General features: G+C 34.8%; 2 protein-coding genes across 5 annotated transcripts; both read right to left on the bottom strand.

Moving 5' to 3' along the window:
• Positions 1 to 1,084: 1,084 nt before the first annotated feature.
• LOC139824680 (caspase-1) lies at positions 1,085 to 21,943 on the bottom strand. Of its 3 annotated transcripts, none has more exons than XM_071797203.1 (4): positions 21,687 to 21,940; positions 19,063 to 19,322; positions 18,314 to 18,616; positions 1,085 to 4,621 (listed from the first exon to the last, which is right to left on the bottom strand). In XM_071797203.1, exons 1-4 carry the CDS (start codon positions 21,767 to 21,769, stop codon positions 4,371 to 4,373), a joined length of 897 nt encoding a protein of 298 aa, XP_071653304.1. In that variant the 5' UTR covers positions 21,770 to 21,940; the 3' UTR covers positions 1,085 to 4,370. The 3 variants fall into 3 exon arrangements, with proteins under 3 accessions (XP_071653304.1, XP_071653306.1, XP_071653305.1); XM_071797205.1 differs by lacking the exon at positions 21,687 to 21,940 and adding an exon at positions 19,478 to 19,504; XM_071797204.1 differs by lacking the exon at positions 1,085 to 4,621 and adding an exon at positions 12,521 to 12,988 and having other exon boundaries at positions 21,687 to 21,943.
• A 1,106-nt stretch (positions 21,944 to 23,049) lies between these two features.
• On the bottom strand, positions 23,050 to 25,756 carry LOC139824679 (uncharacterized). Of its 2 annotated transcripts, none has more exons than XM_071797200.1 (4): positions 25,219 to 25,756; positions 24,724 to 25,064; positions 24,240 to 24,508; positions 23,050 to 24,096 (listed from the first exon to the last, which is right to left on the bottom strand). In XM_071797200.1, the coding sequence occupies exons 1-4, from the start codon at positions 25,269 to 25,271 to the stop codon at positions 23,647 to 23,649; spliced, it is 1,113 nt and encodes a 370-aa protein (XP_071653301.1). In that variant the 5' UTR covers positions 25,272 to 25,756; the 3' UTR covers positions 23,050 to 23,646. The 2 variants fall into 2 exon arrangements, with proteins under 2 accessions (XP_071653301.1, XP_071653302.1); XM_071797201.1 differs by having other exon boundaries at positions 24,739 to 25,064; positions 25,219 to 25,742.
• Between the last annotated feature and the right edge of the window lie 213 nt (positions 25,757 to 25,969).

The following is a 25,969-nucleotide window of genomic DNA, read 5'->3' as shown; positions in this document are numbered from 1 at the left end:
TATACCGCGAAAATAAGTATATGAAAATTTTTCAATTTTAGATTTTTTAATGTCATTTAGTAATACAGTAATAAAAAAATAAAAGTCATTTAGTAATATTACATTTACAGTATCTCACTTTATAAAATTTTATATTATTTTACACTACATTTTATGTTACTCATAATGTGTGTGCAATTTTTTATTTAATTTTTTCTGTAAGTGACACAAATATATAGCCCTACGTACTTCATCTTATCTTCAAAAAAGCAATACAAATCTAATTTTTTTAATTACACGATTTCATAGAAGAAGCGAAATCGTCCAATTTTTATATCTCGATTAAAAAACAAATTACATATTATTTCTATTAATCGTTCTGTTACGAAATAATAGTCATATAGACGTATTGTCATGACAGTTACAATGGCCAGTAGGGTCGATTAAAGTTTTCATTGCTGTTAATTTTTATTTAATGTTTAGTTTTTAAATAGTAATTTAATATTATTGGTTTTATTAAATGTGTCGTTGAATAGTACACTTATAGAAGTAATATGTACGTTGTAGAATGGAAATTTTTCTCATATCTATTAATTCTGTACTATATTTTACAATTATAGATGTAAATATTTATTTATTTTAATATGATAAACATTATATATTTGAAAATGCATGATCGATTCGACATCTGATTCTCAGCCACTGTCAACGCGGAGTTCACGGCTGAGCGACCAGGGACCGTATTCTCAAGCCTGCCCTAATTATTTTCGTATGCGACTTTCTATTTGAAAAGCATTGAATTTCGCAAGCGAGTTTCATAAAAACGATTCAAGAATAGGGCCCCAGGAGCCTTAAATATTAGAGATTAAATCAGTGTACAACGGCTTTAATGTGCACTGAATGCGCACTGGTGCGTCGAACCGAATTCGCCATTATTAGTTATATAAATATCAATAATGATATATATTGTTAAAATAAAAAACTTGTAAATTCATAATATATATATGTAATATAATAAATGGATTATCCAACTAAATGTGTCCACAAAGAAAAGTATCAGGTATCCTTGCATGTAACTAGTATAAATGCATTTTACTGCAGCACGTCAACATTTATAAGTTATATTTTATTGATTTATTGTGTAAATTTGTATACAAGTTCGTGTATAGAAAGATATTACAAATATATACGATACAAAGCACACAAAATATTACTAAATTTATGTGTATAAAGATGCTGCAAAATTACTTCACTACTCCGGTAACATTGATTCTGAAAAATGCAATTTCCAAATGCCTGATTCATGTGGCCTATGTAGTGGCTATTTTTAGTACACACTTATCACAACGCACAATGCACATTGTACAATCTTATATTTTGCAATGACATCTTATATCTTTGAGCAATCGCTTATAATGTCATTTAGATAAGATATTGTTTACATTGCAAAATACATTTGTATGGTAAACTGCATATATATTACTATACGAGGAACAATAAATGAGAACACGATTCGCAGAAACTACCGTTGAATATACATGTTATGCGTACGCTAATAGTCTTACACAGTTTAACTATATAATTATCAAACAATTGTGTATAAGGCATATAAATTCCGTTACTCTCACTATGAAAGACTTTGTATCACGTTTCGCAATTTTCGTTACCGTTTCTCTTGCGAATACAGCAATCTCCGCCGTAATACTAATTGATCCGTTTCTCTTTAAATCTTTATTTAGTACGTTATGCTCCTTAATCTAGCAACACAATGCATATCTGATGATCTCGGTATCTGCAGGGCACGTATTAGGCCCCTGTCCTATGGACTGATATTTTCCGCGTAAGGCGTATCGCGTTAAGAGCCTCCACCATTCACGACCGTGGCCTCCACACAAGACCTTCGTATGGTAACGTAGTGTAATGAAACGTGAGTCAACGCAGGGCCAAAGCACATATGACAGTCGTAGTCGTGGACGTAAGTAACGCACAAGCTTTGGCGTATCCTGATTTGTCAGGTCGAGGACTACGACCGTCGTATATCGCTACGCCTTTGCTATGTGCTTTGGCGGGCACAAGAAATGTATCGGTTACGGCGTTATACGAAACGTCAATACGTTTCTTGTGCGTTGATCTACGTTACGTTACCATACGAAAGTTTTGTGCAGAGGCTCTATAACCAATCATAGAAGTTTCGCATTTTCTGTTATGCATATTCACGCTTGTGATTGGTTACGTATACGCGGTTACGCGTTACGCGGAAAATACATGCCATGTACTACGTTTACGCGAGCGTTACTTCTGCAGTAACTTACGATAATTCACTCGTTTACGCGGAGTAAATTATCGTAAGTTACTACAAAATCCCGTTTACGTGAAAGAATTATCTTAAGTTACTACAGAAGTAACTTTAATTCACTCGTTTACGCGGAGTAAGTTACTACAAAATCCCGTTTACGCGAAGGAATTATCGTAAGTTACTACAGAAGTAACGCTCGCGTAAACGTAGTAATAATCGTAAAGATTAGGACAGTCACATCATACATATTACATATATTACATATTGTATATACAGGGTGATTCAGGACCTCCGCGACAAACTCTATTATACTATTACATTATTAACCTCTTGATACACATAAAACTGTCAAAATACGCGACAGATGCTCACGAAGTCAGTACAATAAGAGAACCAATCAGCATCGCAGAAAAGCGTCAACAATAAAACTTCTTACACTGCTTTTTTATGAGCGGAAATTGTAATAAATGTCACCTAAGATCTGTCTGCGTGGTCGCGTATGTAGCTCCTAAACGATGTGTCAGAGAACAAGAGTTGCTTCACACAAAATGGTCCTCTTTGCGAGATCTATCGTTCCTCGGAGTTTGTTGCAGAGATCCTGAATCACCCTATATATATACTACGTTTACGCGAGCGTTACTTCTGTAGTAACTTACGATAATTCCTTCGCGTAAACGGGATTTTTCTTCGCGTAAACGGGATTTTGTAGTAACTTACGATAATTTACTCCGCGTAAACGAGTGATATATCGTAAGTTACTACAGAAGTAACGCTCGCGTAAACGTAGTAATAGTATGCATATAATATATATATGCGATTTATAATATATAATTAAAAAATATCCTGTTTGTATGTTATTACGTTTACGCGAGCGTTACTTCTGTAGTAACTTACGATAATTCACTCGTTTACGCGGAGTAAATTATCGTAAGTTACTACAAAATCCTGTTTACGCGAAGGAAAATCCCGTTTACGCGAAGGAATTACCGTAAGTTACTACAGAAGTAACGCTCGCGTAAACGTAGGTACTGTGTAACATCAATGCTACTGTAATAGACATACGAAATAGCTAATCTTTTTTATATATGTATAATGTATATATCTTATATTTATACGAATTATTGACGAAATATGATTAAGAATATTGTATATAACGTATATAACGTATATTTTGCAGTCGATAACTCTTTTATTTGTACTTATTATATATCTTAATCGTATGAAACACGAATGTCTTAATACTACGTTTACGCGAGCGTTACTTCTGTAGTAACTTACGATATATCACTCGTTTACGCGGAGTAAATTATCGCAAGTTACTACAAAATCCCGTTTACGCGAAGGAATTATCGTAAGTTACTACAAAAGTAACGTTCGCGTAAACGTAGTATTAAGCACGGTAGTTGCTTCTGAAGTTTTCTTCAAATAAATTTGTTCAGATATTTTATACTTTGATGCTTATCGTTATTATGCTAAATGTAAAAAAAAAAGATTGAAATGCTATCGCAACACAGGATTTTTTTGTCACGTAGAGAGGTATGAGTGAAAATTGAAAAATGTGAAAAGAAAGGATTCTCTAGCAGTTTAATGATCTGTTTTTCTGGTAGAGATGGGAGGAACAATAATGTGAGCAAAAGAAATAAAAATACCTGTATAAAAATCTGCCTAAAAAAAAACAAGAATTATTTCATACTGTTATAGTTAGTTTAGATGAAATACTTCCACTTGGATACGAACAGTATATAAAATTATTTTAAAATAATATTAAATATAGATATAAAATGCGAAATCTAGCATGTAATACGCGGCAATCATACTAGCAAACTATTACTACGTTTACGCGAGCGTTACTTCTGTAGTAACTTACGATAATTCCTTCGCGTAAACGGGATTTTGTAGTAACTTACGATAATTTATTCCGCGTAAACGGGTGAATTATCATAAGTTATTACAGAAGTAACGCTCGCGTAAACGTAGTATATGGCGCATGAATAAAATTGATACTTGCACCATTTGCAGCCTTACTCAACGATATGGCCTGTATATCGTAAATAGGTACATAAATGCGATGTAATAATTTCCTTTATTCTACAGGCTATATAACTCCATTCCTTGGAGACGTAAATTTTACCAAACGCGTCAGCATAGTAGTAATGCATGGGATTTGCTTCTGCTGGTGCATGGCCATGTTGTCAGGTGTATTTGACTCATAATCCAGGGCAACGCGTTGGCATACAAATGTCAGCAGAGTCAGTAAATCATAATGAGTGCCGTTATCGCGTAATTCCATACACAATGCTTGCATAAACCAGGATCCGCGGGTGGTATTCCTCCAGGAATAATAACCTATCAATTTTAAAAAATCATTTTTAAGTAGCAAAGTACTTAATACTATACGTTTACGCAAGCGTTACTTCTGTAGTAACTTACGATATATCACTCGTTTACGCGGAGTAAATTATCGTAAATTACTACAAAATCCCGTTTACGCGAAGAAATTATCGTAAGTTACTACAGAAGTAACGCGTAACGTAGTATAAGTCGAGTAATTTGCCTCTTCCTCAGAATATTAAATATCTTTCTATAATAATTTAACTTTCCATTGCTCTCATGTTAGGCGAGCGCTAACATCACATCTTATTTTTTCAATTGCATAGATATGGCATAAAAGTTGACTCTGCAACTTTTTGACTTTTTATCTACAACCTTTTACATTATCAATAATACGAGAATTATACGACCGTTATGATATGCAATCAAATAGATTACTAAATTGTCATTTACGATCCGCCTTATGAATTATCCGATCTTAAAGATATGTGTAAAGCGGGGAGCACACACTTCTGCATAACGCATAATGCGTAAGCATAAGAAAATTGATTGGTCTATTTTCTTATGCACATGTGTATGGACCGTATGGACCAATAAATTTTCTTACCCTTACGCATTATGCGTTATGCAGAAGTGTGTGCTCCCCGCTTAATACACAAAAAATATATGTATAATAATCAGGCTACCAAGATCCAGCGCGGATTGTAAATGGCAATTTAGTTTAATCTTTTAGATTATATTTATATGATTATTTTCCAAAATTCCCTTGTTAGTACAATTTTTCGATTAGACTTTGAAAGTGCTAACGTGTGATATATCTAAACGCAGCATTCATAGCTCAAGAAAATTAGGATTTATCTGCGGAAAAATTCGCACCTAGCTGAATTTTTGCATAGACCTTTATTTCGTCGTTATAAACAATATGTGAAAAGTCCCTATCGATGTGACCCCTGCTAAAAATTTTACAGAGAGTCAAAGGTAAAAAAAAAGCAGTTTTTCATGAATATCTCTTTATTCATTAGTCCTAAGGCAAAAATAGTTATCACAAAATTTGTAGCTTATAAAACTCTCTACAAAGAACGTTGCATAAGTTTTTTTCGTACGATCAATCGTTTTCTTGTCCTGCGGCTTACAATGTTTCAACTTTCATACGTTTCAGAGATAATGCAGTTTTCCACACTACCTCGAAGGTACAGTGCTAGAGGCGCGTTTTTTGTAATGTGATGTCCCTGCTAGTAGGCCTAATTTACTGTTTTCCTGAGAGAAATGAAACAATTAAGTACTTCTTCTTCAATTTCCTCCGTCGGGTCGATATCAATAACTTCTTCAATTTCCATGGCTTCCGCCAAGAAATCTGCAGGATGTACATCTTCATAGCTGCAGTCGGCATAGCATTCTTCGATTGCATCAGGTGCTGCGTTGAGACAAGACTGGCAACGACAATGTCCACACACTGCTGAACATTTTAAACCAATTTTCCTGTAGCCACACAGTTGAATCCGCAACTTTTCGAGCAGTTGCAAAAAAAATGGAGTTTAACAGAGTGTCCGGAGCAGATGATAGCAAGATGGAATCGGTTCTGAAATATATCATTCCTCCTTATCCATCCTCAGTTTTCAGGATTGAGATCGTTCCCCGAACCATGTTTGCACTTGACAGTACACTCAATACAAATGCTGTTGAGCAACACTAGATGTTGATGGAAGAATAGATAATTTCACTGCCTCAGTAAGCAGCGTTAATTTAGCAAAACAATAATATCTAAATGTGTCTATTGATTCCTCATTATGTCAAGCGCTATACATCGCCAAAAGAAAGCGTACTCTATTAGTAAAAATTAATTGTGACGGACATACTTTTATTTTAAAAACCTCCGCAGAATTTCTCAAATCGTTACGTTTTTCTAATATTTTTAAAGCTTTCGATTTACTTTTATTAAACAAAACTGACGTCGTGTCGCAGCCAGTGATTACGCAAAAACAAAATATGGTCTTTACTTTTACCATATCCTCTCTGTTCAACAAAGGTAAATCGAAAGCTTTAAAATTAAATATTAGAAAAACGTGACGATTTGAGAAATTCTGCGGAGGTTTTTAAAATAAAAGTATGTCCGTTACAATTAATTTTTATTAATAGAGTACGCTTTCTTTTGGCGATGTATAGCGCTTGACATAATGAGGAATCAATAGACACATTTAGATATTATTGTTTTGCTAAATTAACGCTGCTTACTGAGGCAGTGAAATTATCTATTCTTCCATCAATATCTAGTGTTGCTCAACAGCATTTGTATTGAGTGTACTGTCAAGTGCAAACATGGTTCGAGGAACGATCTCAATACTGAAAACTGAGGATGGATAAGAAGGAATGATATTTCAGAACCGATTCCATCTTTGCTATCATCTGCTCCGGACACTCTGTTAAACTCCATTTTTTTGCAACTGCTCGAAAAGTTGCGGATTCAACTGTGTGGCTGCAGGAAAATTGGTTTAAAATGTTCAGCAGTGTGTGGACATTGTCGTTGCCAGTCTTGTCTCAACGCAGCACCTGATGCAATCGAAGAATGCTATGCCGACTGCAGCTATGAAGATGTACATCCTGCAGATTTATTGGCGGAAGCCATGGAAATTGAAGAAGTTATTGATATCGACCCAACGGAGGAAATTGAAGAAGAAGTACTTAATTGTTTCATTTTCTCAGGAAAACAGTAAATTAGACCTACTAGGGACATCACATTACAAAAAACGCGCCTAGCACTGTACCTTCGAGGTAGTGTGGAAAACTGCATTATTATCTCTGAAACGTATGAAAGTTGAAACTTTGTAAGCCGCAGGACACGAAAACGATTGATCGTACGCAAAAAACTTATGCAACGTTCTTTGTAGAAAGTTTTATAAGCTACAAATTTTGTGATAACTATTTTTGCTTTAAGACTAATGAATAAAGAGATATTCACGAAAAACTGTTTTTTTTTACCTTTGACTCTCTGTAAAATTTTTAGCAGGGGGGGGAGTCACATCGATGGGGACTTTTCACATATGTTTATAACAACAAAATAAAAGTTTATGCAAAAATTCAGCTGGGTGCAAATTTTTCCGCAGATTTGTTATTTTTTCGTCTAATTTTCCTGGGCTATCATGTCAAGAACAAATACGTAGAGTCGACACGACTTGCGCTGTTATTAAATCTAAGTTTTACTGTAGCAAATAAAATATCGATGAAATATCGATGTATCGGTCGATATTTCATCCTCTTGTTTTTACAATACAGACTATGTTTACACGGCGGCTTGTAATTCGGTTTAGTAACTACCGTATACTATTCCAAATTTTTCTTTTCTAATAACAATAATTTAAATATGAACCTATTTTGATACTCTAAACATTTGAAATAATCTTTGATATATATCTATCGTATACTAAAAGTTGTAGTTTAAATATTAAAAAAGTTCATATCTAAATGATTATTATGATCAAAAGAAGAAAAATTTTAGATCGGATAGTATACGGTATGTAGTTATTAAATCGGATTACAAGCCGCTGTGTAAACGTAGTTACGTAGTGTTTGGGGGCCACTATTTCCAACATCTGTTAACTTCTAATCGATCGTTAACTTTTCAGAATAGTCAATAGAAGTTAATTTAATAGTCGGTTAGAGTTTAACCACAGACATAGGAAGATATGTCTGTGAGTTTAACAGACTTTGGAAATAGTGGCCCCTTGATCTGAGAAACTATGTGTTAATGTCACACTAATACAGGGATATAATTCCAAATGACCCTGCTCCCGATCGACCTAAAGTTTTACATATAAGTTGTTTTCGATGTAAGGAATAAGTACGCGTGGTCTCAACTTCGGGAAAATTTTATGACAGCACTTAATATCGATATAATAAAATCGATTCTATATGATATATTATACAACATATAATAAATATAATATATTGTATATACAGTCAAACCTCGTTAACTCAAAACTCAAGGGAATAGGGCTGTGTTCTGAATTCACTCTAGTTAACTAAAATGCTATAGTATATATACGTAACGACGCTATAGCATTTTAGTTAACTAGAGTGCATTCGGAACACAGCCTAGAAAATAATTCGAGCTGCGAGTATTTCGAGATATCAAGATTTCGAGTTATAGAGGTGTGGAACAAAAATCCTATTTATAAAGATTTTGAAATTATACATAAATAACTTAAGGTTACCGTAAAAAACCAACAGAATAGCAAAAGGTTTTAATAATTTTAATAACTTTTACGTAAGTAAATTTATATTTATTTATAGAGATACATTATAGAGATCCATGTATACACTTTTTTTATTTAATAAAAAAAAACTGATTTTATTTTGCTTCATGGGTTTAATTTATTAGGAATCTATAGCGTTTTCAATTTTTATAAAAGCATTAAATATGTTATTATCAATATTACTTTTTCTTTAAAAAAAAGACGTAATTATGTAATAGTATTTATATCACACGTGCGTAGAAAGTGGCCCATTACGCGCGCGCCATCTGTGCGACAAATAGTCAATTTCACACACGAGTCGAAGTAGTGTTTACATTACCGCACTGTTTCGAAACATTACAATATATAATATATAATATATAATATATAATATATAATATATAATATATAATATATAATATATAATACATAATATATAATAAATAATATATAATATATAATATATAATATATAATATATAATATATAATATATAATATAAAATATATATAATATATAGCACGCGTGAAAAGTTGTAAACCCATGTGGCATCTCGTTTTGCGCGGAAAGTGTATACGTGGAGGCAGAAGGTTCCGCCTTTCTGCGGGGGGCTCCACTACTATTAAATTAGACATATAATGTGCCTTGCAAAGTACATGCGTGAACTTTCCACGCGTGAAAAATTGTAAACCCATGTAGCACCTCGTTTCGCGTGGAAAGTGTATGCATGAAGGCAGTAGGTTCCGCCCCCCTGCGGGGGGCTCCACTTCCAAAGAAACTGACCTAACCCAACCTAATTGTTTGTGGATGGAAAAGTATATGCGTGAATACAATAGATTCACACTTTTCCACCCACTACAAAAATATAATGAAAGATTTATTACTTTTACCAAAAAGTCTTGGTTACAATTACTGGTAAAAGTAATAAATTTGCTATAATTTATCACATTTACCACCGTATGTTGAAAATTATGCATGATAACCGGTAATAGTCTAAGAGCTGGCTACAGAGAAGGCGACATGCCTCGGTCCACGAAATATCTTACCTGGAAAAGGTTCGATTGCTGCCGGCAAAGCAAAAGCTCGATCGTCAGAAGGCGCGCTGGAAGCTAAGTGGGTGGGCCGCCCGCCCAAACGTGTAAATTTTTCGACCAAAAAAACTGTCGATCGGCACGGCTGAAAATTTACATAGGTATCGAGGAGTATGAGAAAAAGCAGGGAAAAAATTGTCAGAAGAGTAAGTAGAAGCTAAAGGGTTGTCAGAAGCTGCCAAAGTTGCGAAAAATTTCGGCAAATTTACATGTTAAGCAAAACTTCTGATTAGTCCAGTCACTATGTACAAAAAAACGGATTATAAAAGACATAATTCTGACCCAGGATTTTTCTTTTGGGGGGTGTTGGGGGGCTCAAGAAAAGCTTAATCTCAAGTTTTCGACCTCTGTTTCCCGCTTGCTTTTTTTACGGGAGTAAAAAATGTGAAAAAATGGTTTTTCCGCGATAACTCGGTTTCTAATAAAGTTACAAGGTCGAATCGGAGCTCATTTTAAAGCTTTTTTTACGCTCTACAAATTATGTCGTATGACATTTTTACGTATGATCGATTGTTTTCGAGACATCGAACGAGAAAGGGAAATAAAAAAGTATGATATTTAGTTTTTTTTTTTACTCATTATTGTCGTCCGAAATTGCAAAAATGCTTCAAATAAAACTTGTAGAGCGTAAAAAAACCTACAATTTTCATTTGTTATTCATTTCATTTAGTTGAAAATTACGCCTTGTAGAGCGCCTCAAAGTGGAGAGTCGTCGCCATCGCGTCAGCGGCGCGTTGGTTACGTCGATACGCGGCACCGAACGCTTTCGCTAAGATTTCAGACTTCAATGTTTTCTTCATTGTTTTATATAAAGTAAACATACTAGCAAATGTTTACTATAGTAAACATCTGCTTGCCGGTCCTTTTTATCGCATTTGCCAGTCGTTTTCTGTATATCGCAGCGAGCTGATGCTTTTCGAAACGAGAATTTTGTGGACATTTTGTTAGTGCAGTTTTTAATGAACAACAATGAGTGACTCGGATTGTTTTATATGTGAAAAACCTTTGATAACAGACGTTCAAGTGGTGAAATCGAGAGGTATTAAATCTCTTTTATTGGCGAGCGAGCAAAGAGGAGATGCGGAATATCATCGAAAGTTGCAGACATTGACCGAAGTTGCTGTACACGGGGCGTGTTACAAAACGTATTCGAATAAAAGATTAGCTTCGTTGGCTTCTCGGCGAAGTGGCAATGGCGAATCACCATCAACATCAAGAGAAGAACAGTGTCATCCAGATTTCCATTTCAAGAAAAATTGCTTATTTTGCGGTAAAGAAGCGAAAGAATCGTCATCAAAAGTACCTGCTAAATATCGAGTAAGAATTTCTTTAATAAATCACGATTCGTCGAAAGAATATATTCTGACAAAACTTGGTGGTCGCAATGATGAAGTTGCTCGTGCAATTGTGAATCGCCTCAATCTTGTCCCTGATTTTGTCGCCGTTGGAGCTCGATACCACAGAAAATGTTATGAACACGTGGTTAAAGTAGTGATAGGTACGCCAGTAGGAAGACCACAAGAGAACGTAATAGATGATGCTATGGAACAAATTTTTATTGCTGTGCAAGTTTTATTTGAAGCGTTTATACAGATTCGTGTGCGAAAAACGATAAAATAGAAAAAAAAAACTTTTTTGCGTCAATGAAATCGGAAATCTTAGCGAAAGCGTTCGGTGCCGCGTATCGACGTAACCAACGCGCCGCTGACGCAATGGCGACGACTCTCCACTTTGAGGCGCTCTACAAGGCGTAATTTTCAACTAAATAAAATGAATAACAAATTGTAGGTTTTTTTACACTCTACAAGTTTTATTTGAAGCATTTTTGCAATTTCGGACGACAATAATAAGTAAAAAGAAAAAACTAAATATCATACTTTTTTATTTCCCTTTCTCGTTCGATGCCTCGAAAACAATCGATCATACGTAAAAATGTTATACGACATAATTTGTAGAGCGTAAAAAAAACTTTGAAATAAGCTCTGATTCGACCTTGTAACTTTATTAGAAACCAAATTATCGCGGAAAAACCATTTTTTCACATTTTTTACTCCCGTAAAAAAAGCAAGCGAGAAACAGAGGTCGAAAACTTGAGATTAAGCTTTTCTTGAGCCCCCCAACACCCCTCAAAAGAAAAATCCTGGGTCAGAATTATGTCTTTTTTAAATGTACATAGTGACTGGACTAGATAGTTTGCATTTGTATTGTTTACGTATAGAATAAACTAAGTGCAAAGTGTCAGAAGGCAAAGTGGAAGCGATCGTGAGAAAATCGGGTGCAAAGTGCGAGAGCGTCTTTCGGCGCGCGGCGCAGCGCCCAGTGGACCGATCGCTTTTCTCTTGATTTTCACACCGTACATATTTCATAGCACTTCTGACAATTTATCTGAATATTCATAAAGGACTAAAGGAACTATTATTAAAATGTCAGAAGTCAATTGAGAAGAATTAATAAATTTAATTTTACTTCCTCATAGAGGAAGCTTTGTGATGGTAGAAAATTTTTTTTTCGAGATTTTAAAGGAAATAGGTTTAGAATGTTCCAAAATGTCGAGAAATCGTATTAGTAGAAAATGTCCAGAAGTATGTATGTATATGTGTGTGTGTGTGTGTGTGTGTGTGTGTGTGTGTGTGTGTGTGTGTGTGTGTGCGTATGGATTTTTGTACACGTATCAACTTCTACAACTTTTAGATACCGGGTTGAAGTTTTGCACACCAAATAGAGTATCATAGAAAGTATGTCCTCCTTTAATTTTATTAAAATCCGTCGACCGGTATGAATTTTAAGGAGATTTTCATTTTTCAGAAAAGCGTATTTTACGCTGTAGCTTTCTCAATATGTTTTTTCTCATACTCCTCGATACCTATGTAAATTTTCAGCCGTGCCGATCGACAGTTTTTTTAGTCGGAAAATTTACACGTTTGGGCGGGCGGCCCATTCACTTAGCTTCCAGCGCGCCTTCTGACGATCGAGCTTTCGCTTTGCCGGCAGCAATCGAACCTTTTCCAGGTAAGATATTTCGTGGACCGAAGCATGTCGCCTTCTCTGTAGCCAGCTCTCCGTCTATAATTACATATAATTATTGAATTTATCACTTTTACAGTAACATATAGGGTAGGTAGTCCAACAATGAACCAGTAGTACACTATAAACCATTGCGATATTTCATAAATGTAATGTTGCCAGATTGTGCTTGTTGTCATGCAACGACATTTGAACCCCTCTTCGGCTCCCCAATCGGCCGGCAAATCGCGCGAAGAACGGCAGTTCGAGGCCACATTTTGTGTTTTTTAGGTGACAAACTAAGTTTATTTTCGTAAATTTTACACATTTTTCATGTTTTTGTTGTTATATCTATCATTTTTTTCATTGTTCTATAATTTTGAGTGTATATTTGGTTTTATAATTCTGTAAGCAACTTTATTCTATTGCATTATTTTACTGTATTTTTTAGAGATTATTGTAAAAAATGTTATATGGTCTACAATGAACACCATTTTGTCTTTTTACTATAGTTATCTGTGTTATAAGTCTTATTATTAAATTGACTAGTTGCTACAATGAATAATAATCTAAGTGAGGAAAAGTCTGACTAAAAGTAATAATTTTGATTGTAAGTTTCAAATAATAAAAACATAACATATAATTAAGTTTAGCAAACATATGTAATTAGCTTTAATTTAAAGTCATATAATATTATCCTAACCTTACATTATTCATGTCTTATAATTATCTCTTCCCTAAATAAACATTTTGAAACATAGTAAAACTAAAATAACACTAACAATTCACAGGGAAAAAATATTCATATCTGATCATATATGAATGGCCATATATGGTCAGATATGGAAATTGGCCAGATCTGAGGATATATGATCTGATATTATTGTATATGTTAATATCTGATCAGGTATGATCAGGTACGAACTATATATTTATCAAATATGGACATATATATTTAAGTAAGTTTCAGAAAATTGTTATATATTTTCAAAAGTTATTTTTTAAGAGTGTGCCACTTTATTATAAAAGTAGACTCCACGATACAACTAATACAAAAATTGTGCCGCTCTATAGTGCGAGACAGTGTCGTGTCTTTTGATACCGTTCTTATAACACTGTTTGTCAAATTTTAAATACGAGAAACAGATCCCATCGAATACTTTGATATGCAATATCTGATCTGATCATATATAATCTTATATAATCTTATATAGGTTCATATATGATTATATATGCTCTATATATGGGTATGTAAAACTTATATCTGTTCATATCTTATTTATATATGTTCATATACTGTCAGATATGAATATTTTTCCCGGACATTTTATTCCCGGATATAAAAGTCCGGGAAAAATATTCATATATCTGACAGTATATGAACATATATAAATGAGATATGAACAGATATAAGTTTTACATACCCATATATAGAGCATATATATAATCATATATGGTTATCTATCGCCATATATGATCAGATCTTGTGTCATGTGTAATGTACGATGTGATCATATATGGCGATAGATAACCATATATGATTATATATGCTCTATACATGGGCATGTAAAACTCATATCTGTTTATATCTTATTTATATATAAGTCGTTTTATTTTCGACCCAACTGGCCAATTGAAACAAGATTGCATGACGTTTCGACCGAATTCCGGTCCTTATCAAGTGCTTTAATTCAAGTTACACCGATCCGCATAACAAACTTAATTGCATCGTTGACGTGGTGTCCTGACAACGTCAAGACAAACGCAAAACTAAACAAAAGAGAAAATAATACATTTAACAATAGAAAAACTATACAAAATCATTACAATATCGCGCTAGTCAAAAACAATAAAATCAATTAACACTGTAAAAATTAGTTAAAAGCTTACAATTCTTGTGCGTTCCAAAACAAACGGTGAAATCAAAACGTCACCAGCCATATCGAGGCACAACGTCCGAACAGTAAGACAGTCAAATTCGAAATGAAGTTGTCAAACGTAATCCGCGGATAGCAAACGGTGCTCTGGTGGAAAAACGAGCAGAACCGAATATACAGGGCCGACTAAGTAATACCAATGACACGGTTATAAATAGATGGCAGGCTCTCAGTACCGTTTTGTAAATTGATTGTGCAATCATGTTTTTTAATGAAAAACATTTCCGATATTTCTCTTTTTTTGAAATGTTTTTCTTTGTATAAAATTTTCGGATGCTGCCACTTGAAATCATGATTGTGTGCAAGACGGTGTTTGCTCACAACAGAATGATTATCTACATTTTTCCTGATATCACATCGATGTTCTTTGATGCGTGTTTCTAAATGCCTTTTTGAAAAGCAATCCTATAAGAAATACAACATCGAAAATCAACGAAGTGGCAAAGTCTTGGTTTAACATGGGCATCATCAATGAGCAAGTTTTTAGACATTTGAATTGCACTAATGGGAATCTTCCGCGCAGTTACGGACTCCCGAAGATTCATAAAATTGGCTCACCATTACGTATAATTGTTTCCACTTTAGGCAGTCCGCTCTATAATATCGCCAGTCGTTTGCAAAATATTTTAGAAAAATCTGTTCCTGAACCTGAATCATATGTTAAGGATGGTTGGTCCTTTGTAGAATTGATTAGAGGAGTAAGAGTGGGAGACGGTGACGTTTTAATTTCGTTAGATGTCACTTCTCTTTTCACTAACGTACCTAAAGATCTTGTTTTGAAAGCGATTGAAGAGAGATGTAATTCCATCACTACAAAAACTGATCTCAGCCTTCCACAATTCTTGAGTGCTGTAGACTTGATCCTCAGTTCTACTAGTTTTATGTTCAACGGCCAATTTTATGAACAGATCTTCGGAAGCCCGATGGGGTCTCCCCTCTCTCCTATCTTGGCTGACATGGTCATGGAGGATTTAGAGAAGCATTTTATACAGCGCGAGCGGCTCAGTTTCAGGATATCCTTTTTCAAACGATATGTGGATGATATTTTCGCGGTTGTTCCCGAGTCGGGTATTAGGGAATTATTAGACAGTTTCAACAATTACAACGATAGATTAAAATTCACTTATGAAATGGAAAGCAATGGTAAATTGAGTTTCCTTGATACCACGGTCATCCGCGAGGGAGGCTCATTGCTCACGAATTGGTTCCGTAAACCAACTTTCTCGGGCCGGTATATAAATTATTTTTCAAACCATCCTATGAAATATAAAATTAACATCGTAAGGAATTTAGTTGATCGGGCGATTCTTTTGTCCGACGCGCGGTTTCACAAGTCTAATATTAGTAAAATAAAAAAGATCCTTATTAATAATTGTTACCCGAAGAAAGTTGTTGATAAATATGTCAATGTCCGGCTTGGCAAATTGCGAAATCGTAACAACAATGATCCTGTCAGTAGCGAAGTGGCCCAAGATCCTCGAAGGTGCATTACTGTACCTTACATAAAGGGCCTTAGCGAGAATGTTAGCCGTATAATGCGAGACATGAACTTTAGAGTTCTTCACACCATCCCGAAGAGATTGGATTGTGTCATTAGGAAGGGTAAAGACGGGTTGCCGAATCTCAGTCAGACTGAGTTAATTTATAAGATTGATTGTGCAAATTGTGATGCGGTATATATTGGCCTGACAAAAAGGCATTTAGAAACACGCATCAAAGAACATCGATGTGATATCAGGAAAAATGTAGATAATCATTCTGTTGTGAGCAAACACCGTCTTGCACACAATCATGATTTCAAGTGGCAGCATCCGAAAATTTTATACAAAGAAAAACATTTCAAAAAAAGAGAAATATCGGAAATGTTTTTCATTAAAAAACATGATTGCACAATCAATTTACAAAACGGTACTGAGAGCCTGCCATCTATTTATAACCGTGTCATTGGTATTACTTAGTCGGCCCTGTATATTCGGTTCTGCTCGTTTTTCCACCAGAGCACCGTTTGCTATCCGCGGATTACGTTTGACAACTTCATTTCGAATTTGACTGTCTTACTGTTCGGACGTTGTGCCTCGATATGGCTGGTGACGTTTTGATTTCACCGTTTGTTTTGGAACGCACAAGAATTGTAAGCTTTTAACTAATTTTTACAGTGTTAATTGGTTTTATTGTTTTTGACTAGCGCGATATTGTAATGATTTTGTATAGTTTTTCTATTGTTAAATGTATTATTTTCTCTTTTGTTTAGTTTTGCGTTTGTCTTGACGTTGTCAGGACACCACGTCAACGATGCAATTAAGTTTGTTATGCGGATCGGTGTAACTTGAATTAAAGCACTTGATAAGGACCGGAATTCGGTCGAAACGTCGTGCAATCTTGTTTCAATTGGCCAGTTGGGTCGAAAATAAAACGACTTATTTTGAATTATTTGCTGGCGACGGAAATTGTTTTGTTTATTTATATATGTTCATATACTGTCAGATATGAATATTTTTACCGGACATTTTATATCATTATATCCCAATCTGGTCATATATAGACAGATCTGATCATGTTTCATATCATTTCCGGTCGTATATAAACATATATACAATCATATACAGCATCGTGTCTTGTCATATATAATCATATACAGTGCCGATATAGTTATGTATGGCCACATATAATTATATCTGATAATACATGGCCGAACATTCTTTATATACGACCATGTGAGGCCAGATACGATTATGTATAGTGTCATATCTGCTACACATAATAATATGTCTGACCATATATGAACTTATATAATCAGATCTTGTGCCATGTATAATGTACGATCTGATCATATATGGCGATAGATAACCATATATGATTATATATGCTTTATATATGGAAATGTAAAACTTATATCTGTTCATATCTCATTTATATATGTTCATATATATATCATATATGTTTATATATGTTCATATACTGTCAAATATGAATATTTTTTCCCGGGCGTATAAAACATGTGGTTCATTATTGTTAAAAATGTCTAGGTTTATTGTATACACACCCCTGTACACAATGAAACATTTGACATTATTTTAAAAAAATCGAAATTGTGGCTAAACTTTAAAAATAACTTATGAGTCATCTTATGTAATATGTAGCCAACTAAATTCATGAACTGATGCAAGAACACAGATCTCCAACTCAATAATTGAGAGATAAATGCTATCATAAAAAAATTTTTTTTATTTCCCGAAGTTGGGACCACGCGGATTTTATTCCTCACATCGAAAACAACTTATGTGTAAAACTTTAGGTCAATCAGGAGCAGGGGTCATTCGGAACTACACCTCTAATACAGTGACAAACATACTATAGCGCAGCATGGCGCTAATACGAGAGTACTGACATTCGTTTGCTGAACGAGGGCAATGGAGGGTTAATGTTCAGATAGCGCAAATGACAATACCTGGAATGGTTGAGTAGGCAATAAGAAAGTCCGCTTGAGTAGGGATGCGGAATGTTGAGACAAGCCCATCCGTTTCAGTACGCTCTTTGAGATTAATACCTGGATCCAGTTTATCACCCTGGCAAGCTTGTATAAAAAATAGCTTAGGTTTGCCAGCAAGACTCTGGCATTTATCGGCAGTGAAGTAATGCCATAGAGAATCCGCTTTATACGCAGTATCATGAGCGTAGAGCAATCCAAGTTCACCGTGACTTAACACAGCTATCACCAAGCAATCATGTTCAGAATGATCCATTTCCGCAGCTGTGAAAGTAATAATCTGCTTGTTATCACATATTTCAGTTATATCCTACATGATATTTAATCTATAAAACATCAGACATTCTCTTTATACTTTTTATATATAACAAATGTTTCTTAAAGCGAATTCGGGCGCTTGCACTAAGTGCACACTGAATGCGCACTAAGGCTTGTTTATAATCTATTCTTATATTTAAAGTCATTTAAATACACATTTAAAAACTTTTTAGCCAATAAAACAATCTGTATATGGATCTATATGGATGCTGTACAAATCATTTTACAGACTAAGAAGTATTTGAGATGATCTGTAAATATAACAATTGATTAAGAACAAGCCTTAGTGCGCACTCAGTGTGCACTAGCGCAAGCGCCCGAATTCGCTATTAAATAACAAGTTTCTTAAAGAAATGTTGAATGTGCGAGTTGAACGTTGAAGTGCATCTTACCTCTTTCCAATTGTTTTACTACATCTTTGTGAGTTAAATTGTGAAAGTCGTTCACTTCAAAACCAAGATTTTTCAAGTTGAGGGTTAAATTTTCACAATCGACATTTGTACCGCAGCGAGGTTTAAGATGTGGGACAGTGAAAAATTCATGATTGAAGATGAGAGCTACACCACGCTTGGAATGATTCATATTATAGTATGTGGCATAACGCTGAGTAGGTGCCAATTGTGCTACACTGAGAGGAGAAACTGTGCTGCTCCTGTAAAAAGAATGTTGTCTTGTTGTTCTATATATTCTAACTTAAAACTTTTCCATATTAGATTCAGAGTCTATGACTATGTTTACACGGCTGCTTATAATCCAGTTTAATAACTACTGTAGGGGGGACCATTTAAATTTATCGTAGAAACTTGCCTTTCCTAGAGACCCTCCAGGGAGTCCCTACCAGGGATTCAAGCGCGAAAAGAATAATCGACTATGATTGGTCTATTTTCTTACGGCCTTACAATTACAACTAAAACATTGTTACGTGCAATGGCCTTAAGCCACCATATAAATATATATAGTCTGTATGTATATGTTTTCTGGTACATGCTTATTTGCTACACATCGGATGCTTTCCATTTACTGATACAAGTTGACACAATTGTTGTTCTGTCTTTGTTACTCATTGAATGCAAAGAAAGATAGAACGACGTTTGTGTCGACTTGTGTCAATAATAGGAAAGCACCTATTTACATCTGTATTCAGAGCCTGAATTTTACATCTCGTAGGGGAGACCGGGGCTATGTGTCCACACTTTACGCTTTTTTCAAGTTTAATAAAAAACTAATAAAGATATTTGGCTAAATGGTATAACCTTTCAACCTTGCTATTAAAAAAAAAAAACAATTAGAATAATTGATTTTTTAACATTTTAAAGAGACAAATTTTTTAAGTAGACAAGTCAAGCGTAGACAGCCCCATATGCGGGGCTATCTGTCTACATTCGAGGGGCTATCTGTCCACATAATATAAAACACATTTTTTATATTAATTTCTATACTTATTTATGATATTATTTATTATTAATATATATAATATTGGAAAAACTGCCTAGTCGTTGGAATCAGAGAAGTAATAGGCACTTTGTGTAGATTTTTTGATAAGTTTCCTGCGTAGAGCTGACTTTTTTTTATATACGGTGGCATCAAACTGATTTTGAGTCCATTGTAAAATCAATGTGATGAGTTTCTTTTGTCTCCTCAATTCTTTAATTTTTTTTTTATTTAGGGCCTTTAGTTTATCCTCGGCAGCGTTTGAAATAAAAAATACTCAATAATTTAAGACAAACTCATATATTTAACTTGACGTGTATTTTTAAAATAAAAATTTGGTAACGATTCTTGAATCGCAGGATCAAGTAATTGCTCGTAGGTCACTTTTTTACAGTAGCGAGTGAGAGCCCGAACATTTATTCCAAAGTCTAACGCTGATTTTACGAAAAGATTCTCGCTCAATTTTTATTCTTTTAATCGCTCTAAATATAATTTTATTAGATATGTCTACCTTATCCGTCTTAAGGAAAGTCTTTCTTTTGTAGTTGCGCACCATTTATAAAAGAACAATTCGTCATTGAAGTGTGGACACATTGCCCCATCAAAAATAGAACAGATAGCCCCGACCACGTTTTTCAGTCGTTAACATGTTGCCACAATTTTAGATAATGCGGAAGTAAGATTTGACGCTTCTCACACCTGATAACTATATATTAATTGATAATATTATGAATTGCTTACTTTAATTTCAGTTAAACTACCGTCGCACAGCAAATTTTTCGACCGTCGAAAAATGTGAATAATTGTTTTCGCTTTTCTTTTAACGTATATATAGCGTCTGCGAGAGGTATCGCAAGAAAACAAACAACATTTAAATGTCTTACGTAGGGCATTTTTCAACTACTTGTTACAATGGTAGAGACATCTGTCTCTTAAAACTTGAGATAGCAGTACTGTGGACAGATAGCTCCGGTCTTCCCTATTCTTCATATTTTTATTACGACTCGCTTTTAATCTAAAGGTGGAAATTGCACATGATTCGCGAATCGATAAGAGTTAATTCTATGATAAAAATCGACAAAAGTCCATTTTATATAGCTGCATTTCGATATTTACTGTCAGTACTGAAAATCTATAGTATACGTGACATAAAATATAAAAAAATATAGATTTTCAGTACTGACAGTGAATATCGAAATGCAGCCAATGTTTGTGCCATGTTTGTGCAATCTAGTTTGCTTCCAGCAGTCATTGAACAATCATTGCGTATCAAATAAACTTGTCTCATATCTTACGTACGATAGGAGTAATCCGCTCTAATGACATCTTTCTTTGTTACAATACCAATATCGAGTTTAATTATTATAATATATAAATATGTATATATATATATATATATATATATATATATATATATACATATATATATGCATATATACAGATATCTTGTTGTAGTTCAATTAATTATTGTAAAATTTTTTAATATAGACAATATGGAATCTTGCGACGATTCGCAATTTGTGTGATAGCGCAAATGTGTGCGCGTGCCTGGCAACGCAGGTAGACGAGAAGTTCTCGTATATACCTGCCGAACGATCCAAACGCGTCGCCTACGTCGTCGCGCTGCATGCCGTTATTCATGCTGCTGTTATTGTCGGTGGAGCACATGGTGTTAATTTTCGCGTAATAAGCTCACAGATCGCGGGAAAGAGCCTATCTCTCACTGCGCAGTTTGTGCAGTCACTTTGTCTGAACAAAATACGTAGCGTAGCCAAGCTTAGCAAGCACTTCGATAACGCTGAATAATACTGAACTGTACTGAACCCTGAAACGTGTAGAGTGTAGAGACGTAGAGAGAATGGGTCCATCTAGGAGCACGACCACTCACTGAGCTGCTAAGTAACAATAGAATGTGATTGGTTCTTTCCTTTAGATCCAACCAGTCACACTTAAGCCAGAGGCACACGGAGCACAGTATGGGAGCTTTTCATTTAGCGACTCAAGTTGACACAAGCGTCATTCTGGGAGCTTTCCAGCAAGCGACACAAGTCGACAAAAATGTTCCAGTAAGCAAGGAACATTAAATTAATGTTTAGAAATATTGACTTTATGTGTATTTTTTAAACGTTTTTTTAATAATACTAGACACTACAGACGCGCGCTTCGCGCGCGCTATTTAGCTTTAACATTATGCTATTACTATTACACTATTAACTCCTTGATACACTACACAACTGTCAAAATATACAATGACAGCTGCAAATAAAGTAAGCGCAGCAAGAGAACCAATCGGCATCGCGAAAAGTGACAACAATAAACTTCACATCTCCTTTGTGCCAATTCATGGGACGCTGAAAAACAGCGTTGAGCGTCGTCACGTGACATCACCATGATGCCAGCGCTTAGAACATATAGAAATGGAAGCGGAATAGCAGACTGAAATGTGTCCGGAGGAAGTGAGAAAAAAAATCGTAGTTGCCTCTCTCTTGTGAGTGACTGCTCGAAAGTGCGCATGCGCGCCATTTACTGACGCATACAAGCACATTGTGTATGTGTGTACATATATATACCTCACAATCAATCATATCAAGGGTTTTTTTAAATGAATAAATAAGTAAATAATTCATTGAAAAAATCAGAGAATAAATAAATAAGTAAATGATGAAATGCATAAGTCAAAAAATGAATAAAAGTAAATAAACGAATAAATTAATAAACGAATAAATGAACGAATCGGAATGAATAATCGGTGAATGAATCAATTAATAAATTAAGTATCATAAGAAATCCATAAGTAAATGAAATAAATAAATAAGTGAATAAATAAAAGATAAATTAATCAATATAATGGGGTTAAATAATTGATGCATAAATAAATATATTATAATGAATGATCATAAAATGAATAATAATGAATGAATCAGTGTTGAGGAGATCAATAAGTACAGTTTATATAATATGGTGAATTTATTTTATATTACACTGTATTACAATTTTATTGGTTTTTAAATAAAATTAGTTTTGAATATTTTTGTCGAATATATTCGTTTTTTCCAATGTCTGTTGCGCGTTTTCCTTCATGAAATAAACGTAGAATTACATGTGTTTTAATAATAGCTTTGATCAATTGAGTTTTATGGTTATCAAGAATTCCTTGATTCTTAACACGTTCTGTCATGATATTGTCGTTAAATACTACATGGTTGATACTAACTGCCTCAAACGTTTTCGTTATTAAAAATTTTTTAATATTTTTTTGTGTAAAAAGAATGGAATCATTTGCGCGTATAATACTCTCAGTTGTTCTAGCTATTGTAATAACGTCACGTGAAGGGTACATCAACCTTCCCCGTGTTTTCATTTCAATCAATGTACATTTCGACATATCTTGGCTACTGGCTGTCAGAAATGGTGCACATGTGTCGCACATACTTTTATTTTTTAATAGCTTCCTAACTATAAATCCGCTGATGTACGTTACTACTTCATCAATATATGGACTAAGATTTCGCAATGTCGATACGTAGTCGTGATCAAATAACACATCAATGGATGACGTTATTTGCATATTCTTTTCTTTTCGCAAGTAATTCTAAACAGTTTCTAAGAACGCTCGCTCTTTCTTTTCCACTTAGTGAATTGATCAAAAAGTAACCTATCGGGACCTTCCAATGCGCGTTTAAAGCTACAAGCATGAAAACCAAGGCACTTCTAGCTTGCAATGGCTGAGCAGCAATTTCAGAAATGTAGTTTTTTTTCTTCAAATCAGAGACCAGATCCTTTAGCGAAGAAATACGTTGCTTGCATCTACCAAATTTTTTTTGCAATGTTTCAATTTTCTTTCGTTGCTGCATAATGGTACGTCGCGCTAAATTCATGGCTCTCATAGCTCGTCTTGGTGTTGCCAAATGAGGTGACCGGATATCACCAACATAACGTGGATCTGGTATCATCGGTAGAGCAGAATCACAAATGGCTGATGTAATGGCAGGGACCTGATAGATTGTGTAAAACTTATATTATTATATATATTTACTATATTCAATATAAAACAGGGGATTTATTATTTTTAGGTCATAAAAAATAAAATAAATTAATGGATATATTAGGATTAAATATATATGTAACGAAGTAATACTGGTAATTCATGAATAGCAATCGTTGAATCAATACTATCATTAAAATCTAAGCGTTTTCTCTTGCTGCTGCAATGAGCATCTTTCCGCCGTTTCAAGGGAGTTAGGCAGTTGTTCAGAAAAATTTCACAATTGCCTATTTCAGTGCAATGAGCAGGATCGACATCCACATTGACATCCATACTACTTATATCCTCTTTAGCAAAATCCTGAGATTTCTTGCGTGTACCACAAGAGCTTGTGATTCGATTGGAAGGAGTGTGTGTAATATCTGTCACAGAAACAGTATGTAATAGGTTATTAAAAGCCTCAAGCACAAATCGAAGTCGTACCCAAGTTGTATACATGAAAGGTTAATATTTTGGCATCTTTCAAGTTTACACTTTTTGGTCAAATATCTTATTTAATTATTAAAAAATTAACGTCTTGGTATATGTTTTGATTCGCTGCTGGTGTACGCCAAAACATTTAAATAGATATACAAACAAAAATAAGACTCACTCTCTGTTACTGCTGTTGTGGACTGTGAATAATTCACGACGTTAATGTTGTCATTCGAAGAATCACTGTTCGTGATTCCAGTGGAACAGATATTGCCATCATCAGTCTTACTGGCATTTCCAACGAAGGTGGAAGGTGAGGTGCCTCCACCAACTATATATATACAAGGCACAGCTTCTGGTTGCACAACGATACACCTTGAACGCTTCCTCAGATCCTCGGGTTTGAAGTGATCTGTACACAATCTGTGTGAGTCATACAAATTGTTCTCGGTCTTGTTACAGAATTTCAACCACTGCTTTCTGATGTGCTTATTTGATGGAAATCTGTTGACAGATATAATAAAATAGATTTAAATAGTTAAAATGTAAAAAAAATAGTTTTAATATTAATTAATTTAAATAGTTCAATAATTAAATTTATTGCTGAGATTACTGAAATCACGCAAATTGACAATAAATTAAATACATTTTTACTTACCGTATATAGGAAACCGATTTGTCCTTTCTACCGCATAAAATACAATATATCATCTTGCTTGAATTTTGGCGTACGTTCGCGGATCAACACGTTTTAGAAAATATCTAAGAAATAACCGTGTTTCAACATATGTCACTAACATAACCTTATTTTTCAGTGAGCCAAACCGGCCAAACAAATGTAGACCGCGCATGCGCACTTTCGAGCAGTCACTCACAAGAGAGAGGCAACTATGATTTTCTTTCTCACTTCCTCCGGACATGTTTTTCTTCCGAAAACAATAGGCATTCCGCTTCCATTTCTATATGTTCTAAGTGCCAGCGTCAAGAAAGAGAAGTTGGATTTTTCCGACTTCAAGCGTCAAAGCCGAAGCAGCGCGAAGATGCCGAAATTTTGACGCTGTTTTCCTTTTCATGAATTTCAATTGACGCCGGCGTCAATTGTGGTCATGCGACCTTCTTGCCGCTGAAAATGAGCGTCGAGCGTCAGCATGTGAAAGCTATATCCACACAAACTTGCATAAGCCCATAAGCATATGCATAAGAAAATGGACCAATCACGCGTCCAATATGAAGAACGCCATATTGCTGCATAGGACGTAAACATAGCGTATGTATACGCAGAGAGAAACTGAGAGAGGCCATCCCGACATTTTTCGTCAATTTTTCTGTGTCGCATTTTCCGACGCGCCGCCTGAGAAAGTGCAACTCAACTACGTCGTTTCGCTCGGTAACCGCACATGGTTTGCGTC

Source organism: Temnothorax longispinosus, unplaced genomic scaffold (assembly GCF_030848805.1).
Source record: "Temnothorax longispinosus isolate EJ_2023e unplaced genomic scaffold, Tlon_JGU_v1 HiC_scaffold_51, whole genome shotgun sequence".
NCBI lineage: Eukaryota > Metazoa > Arthropoda > Insecta > Hymenoptera > Formicidae > Temnothorax > Temnothorax longispinosus.
This window is presented reverse-complemented; position numbering and strand designations above follow the sequence as displayed.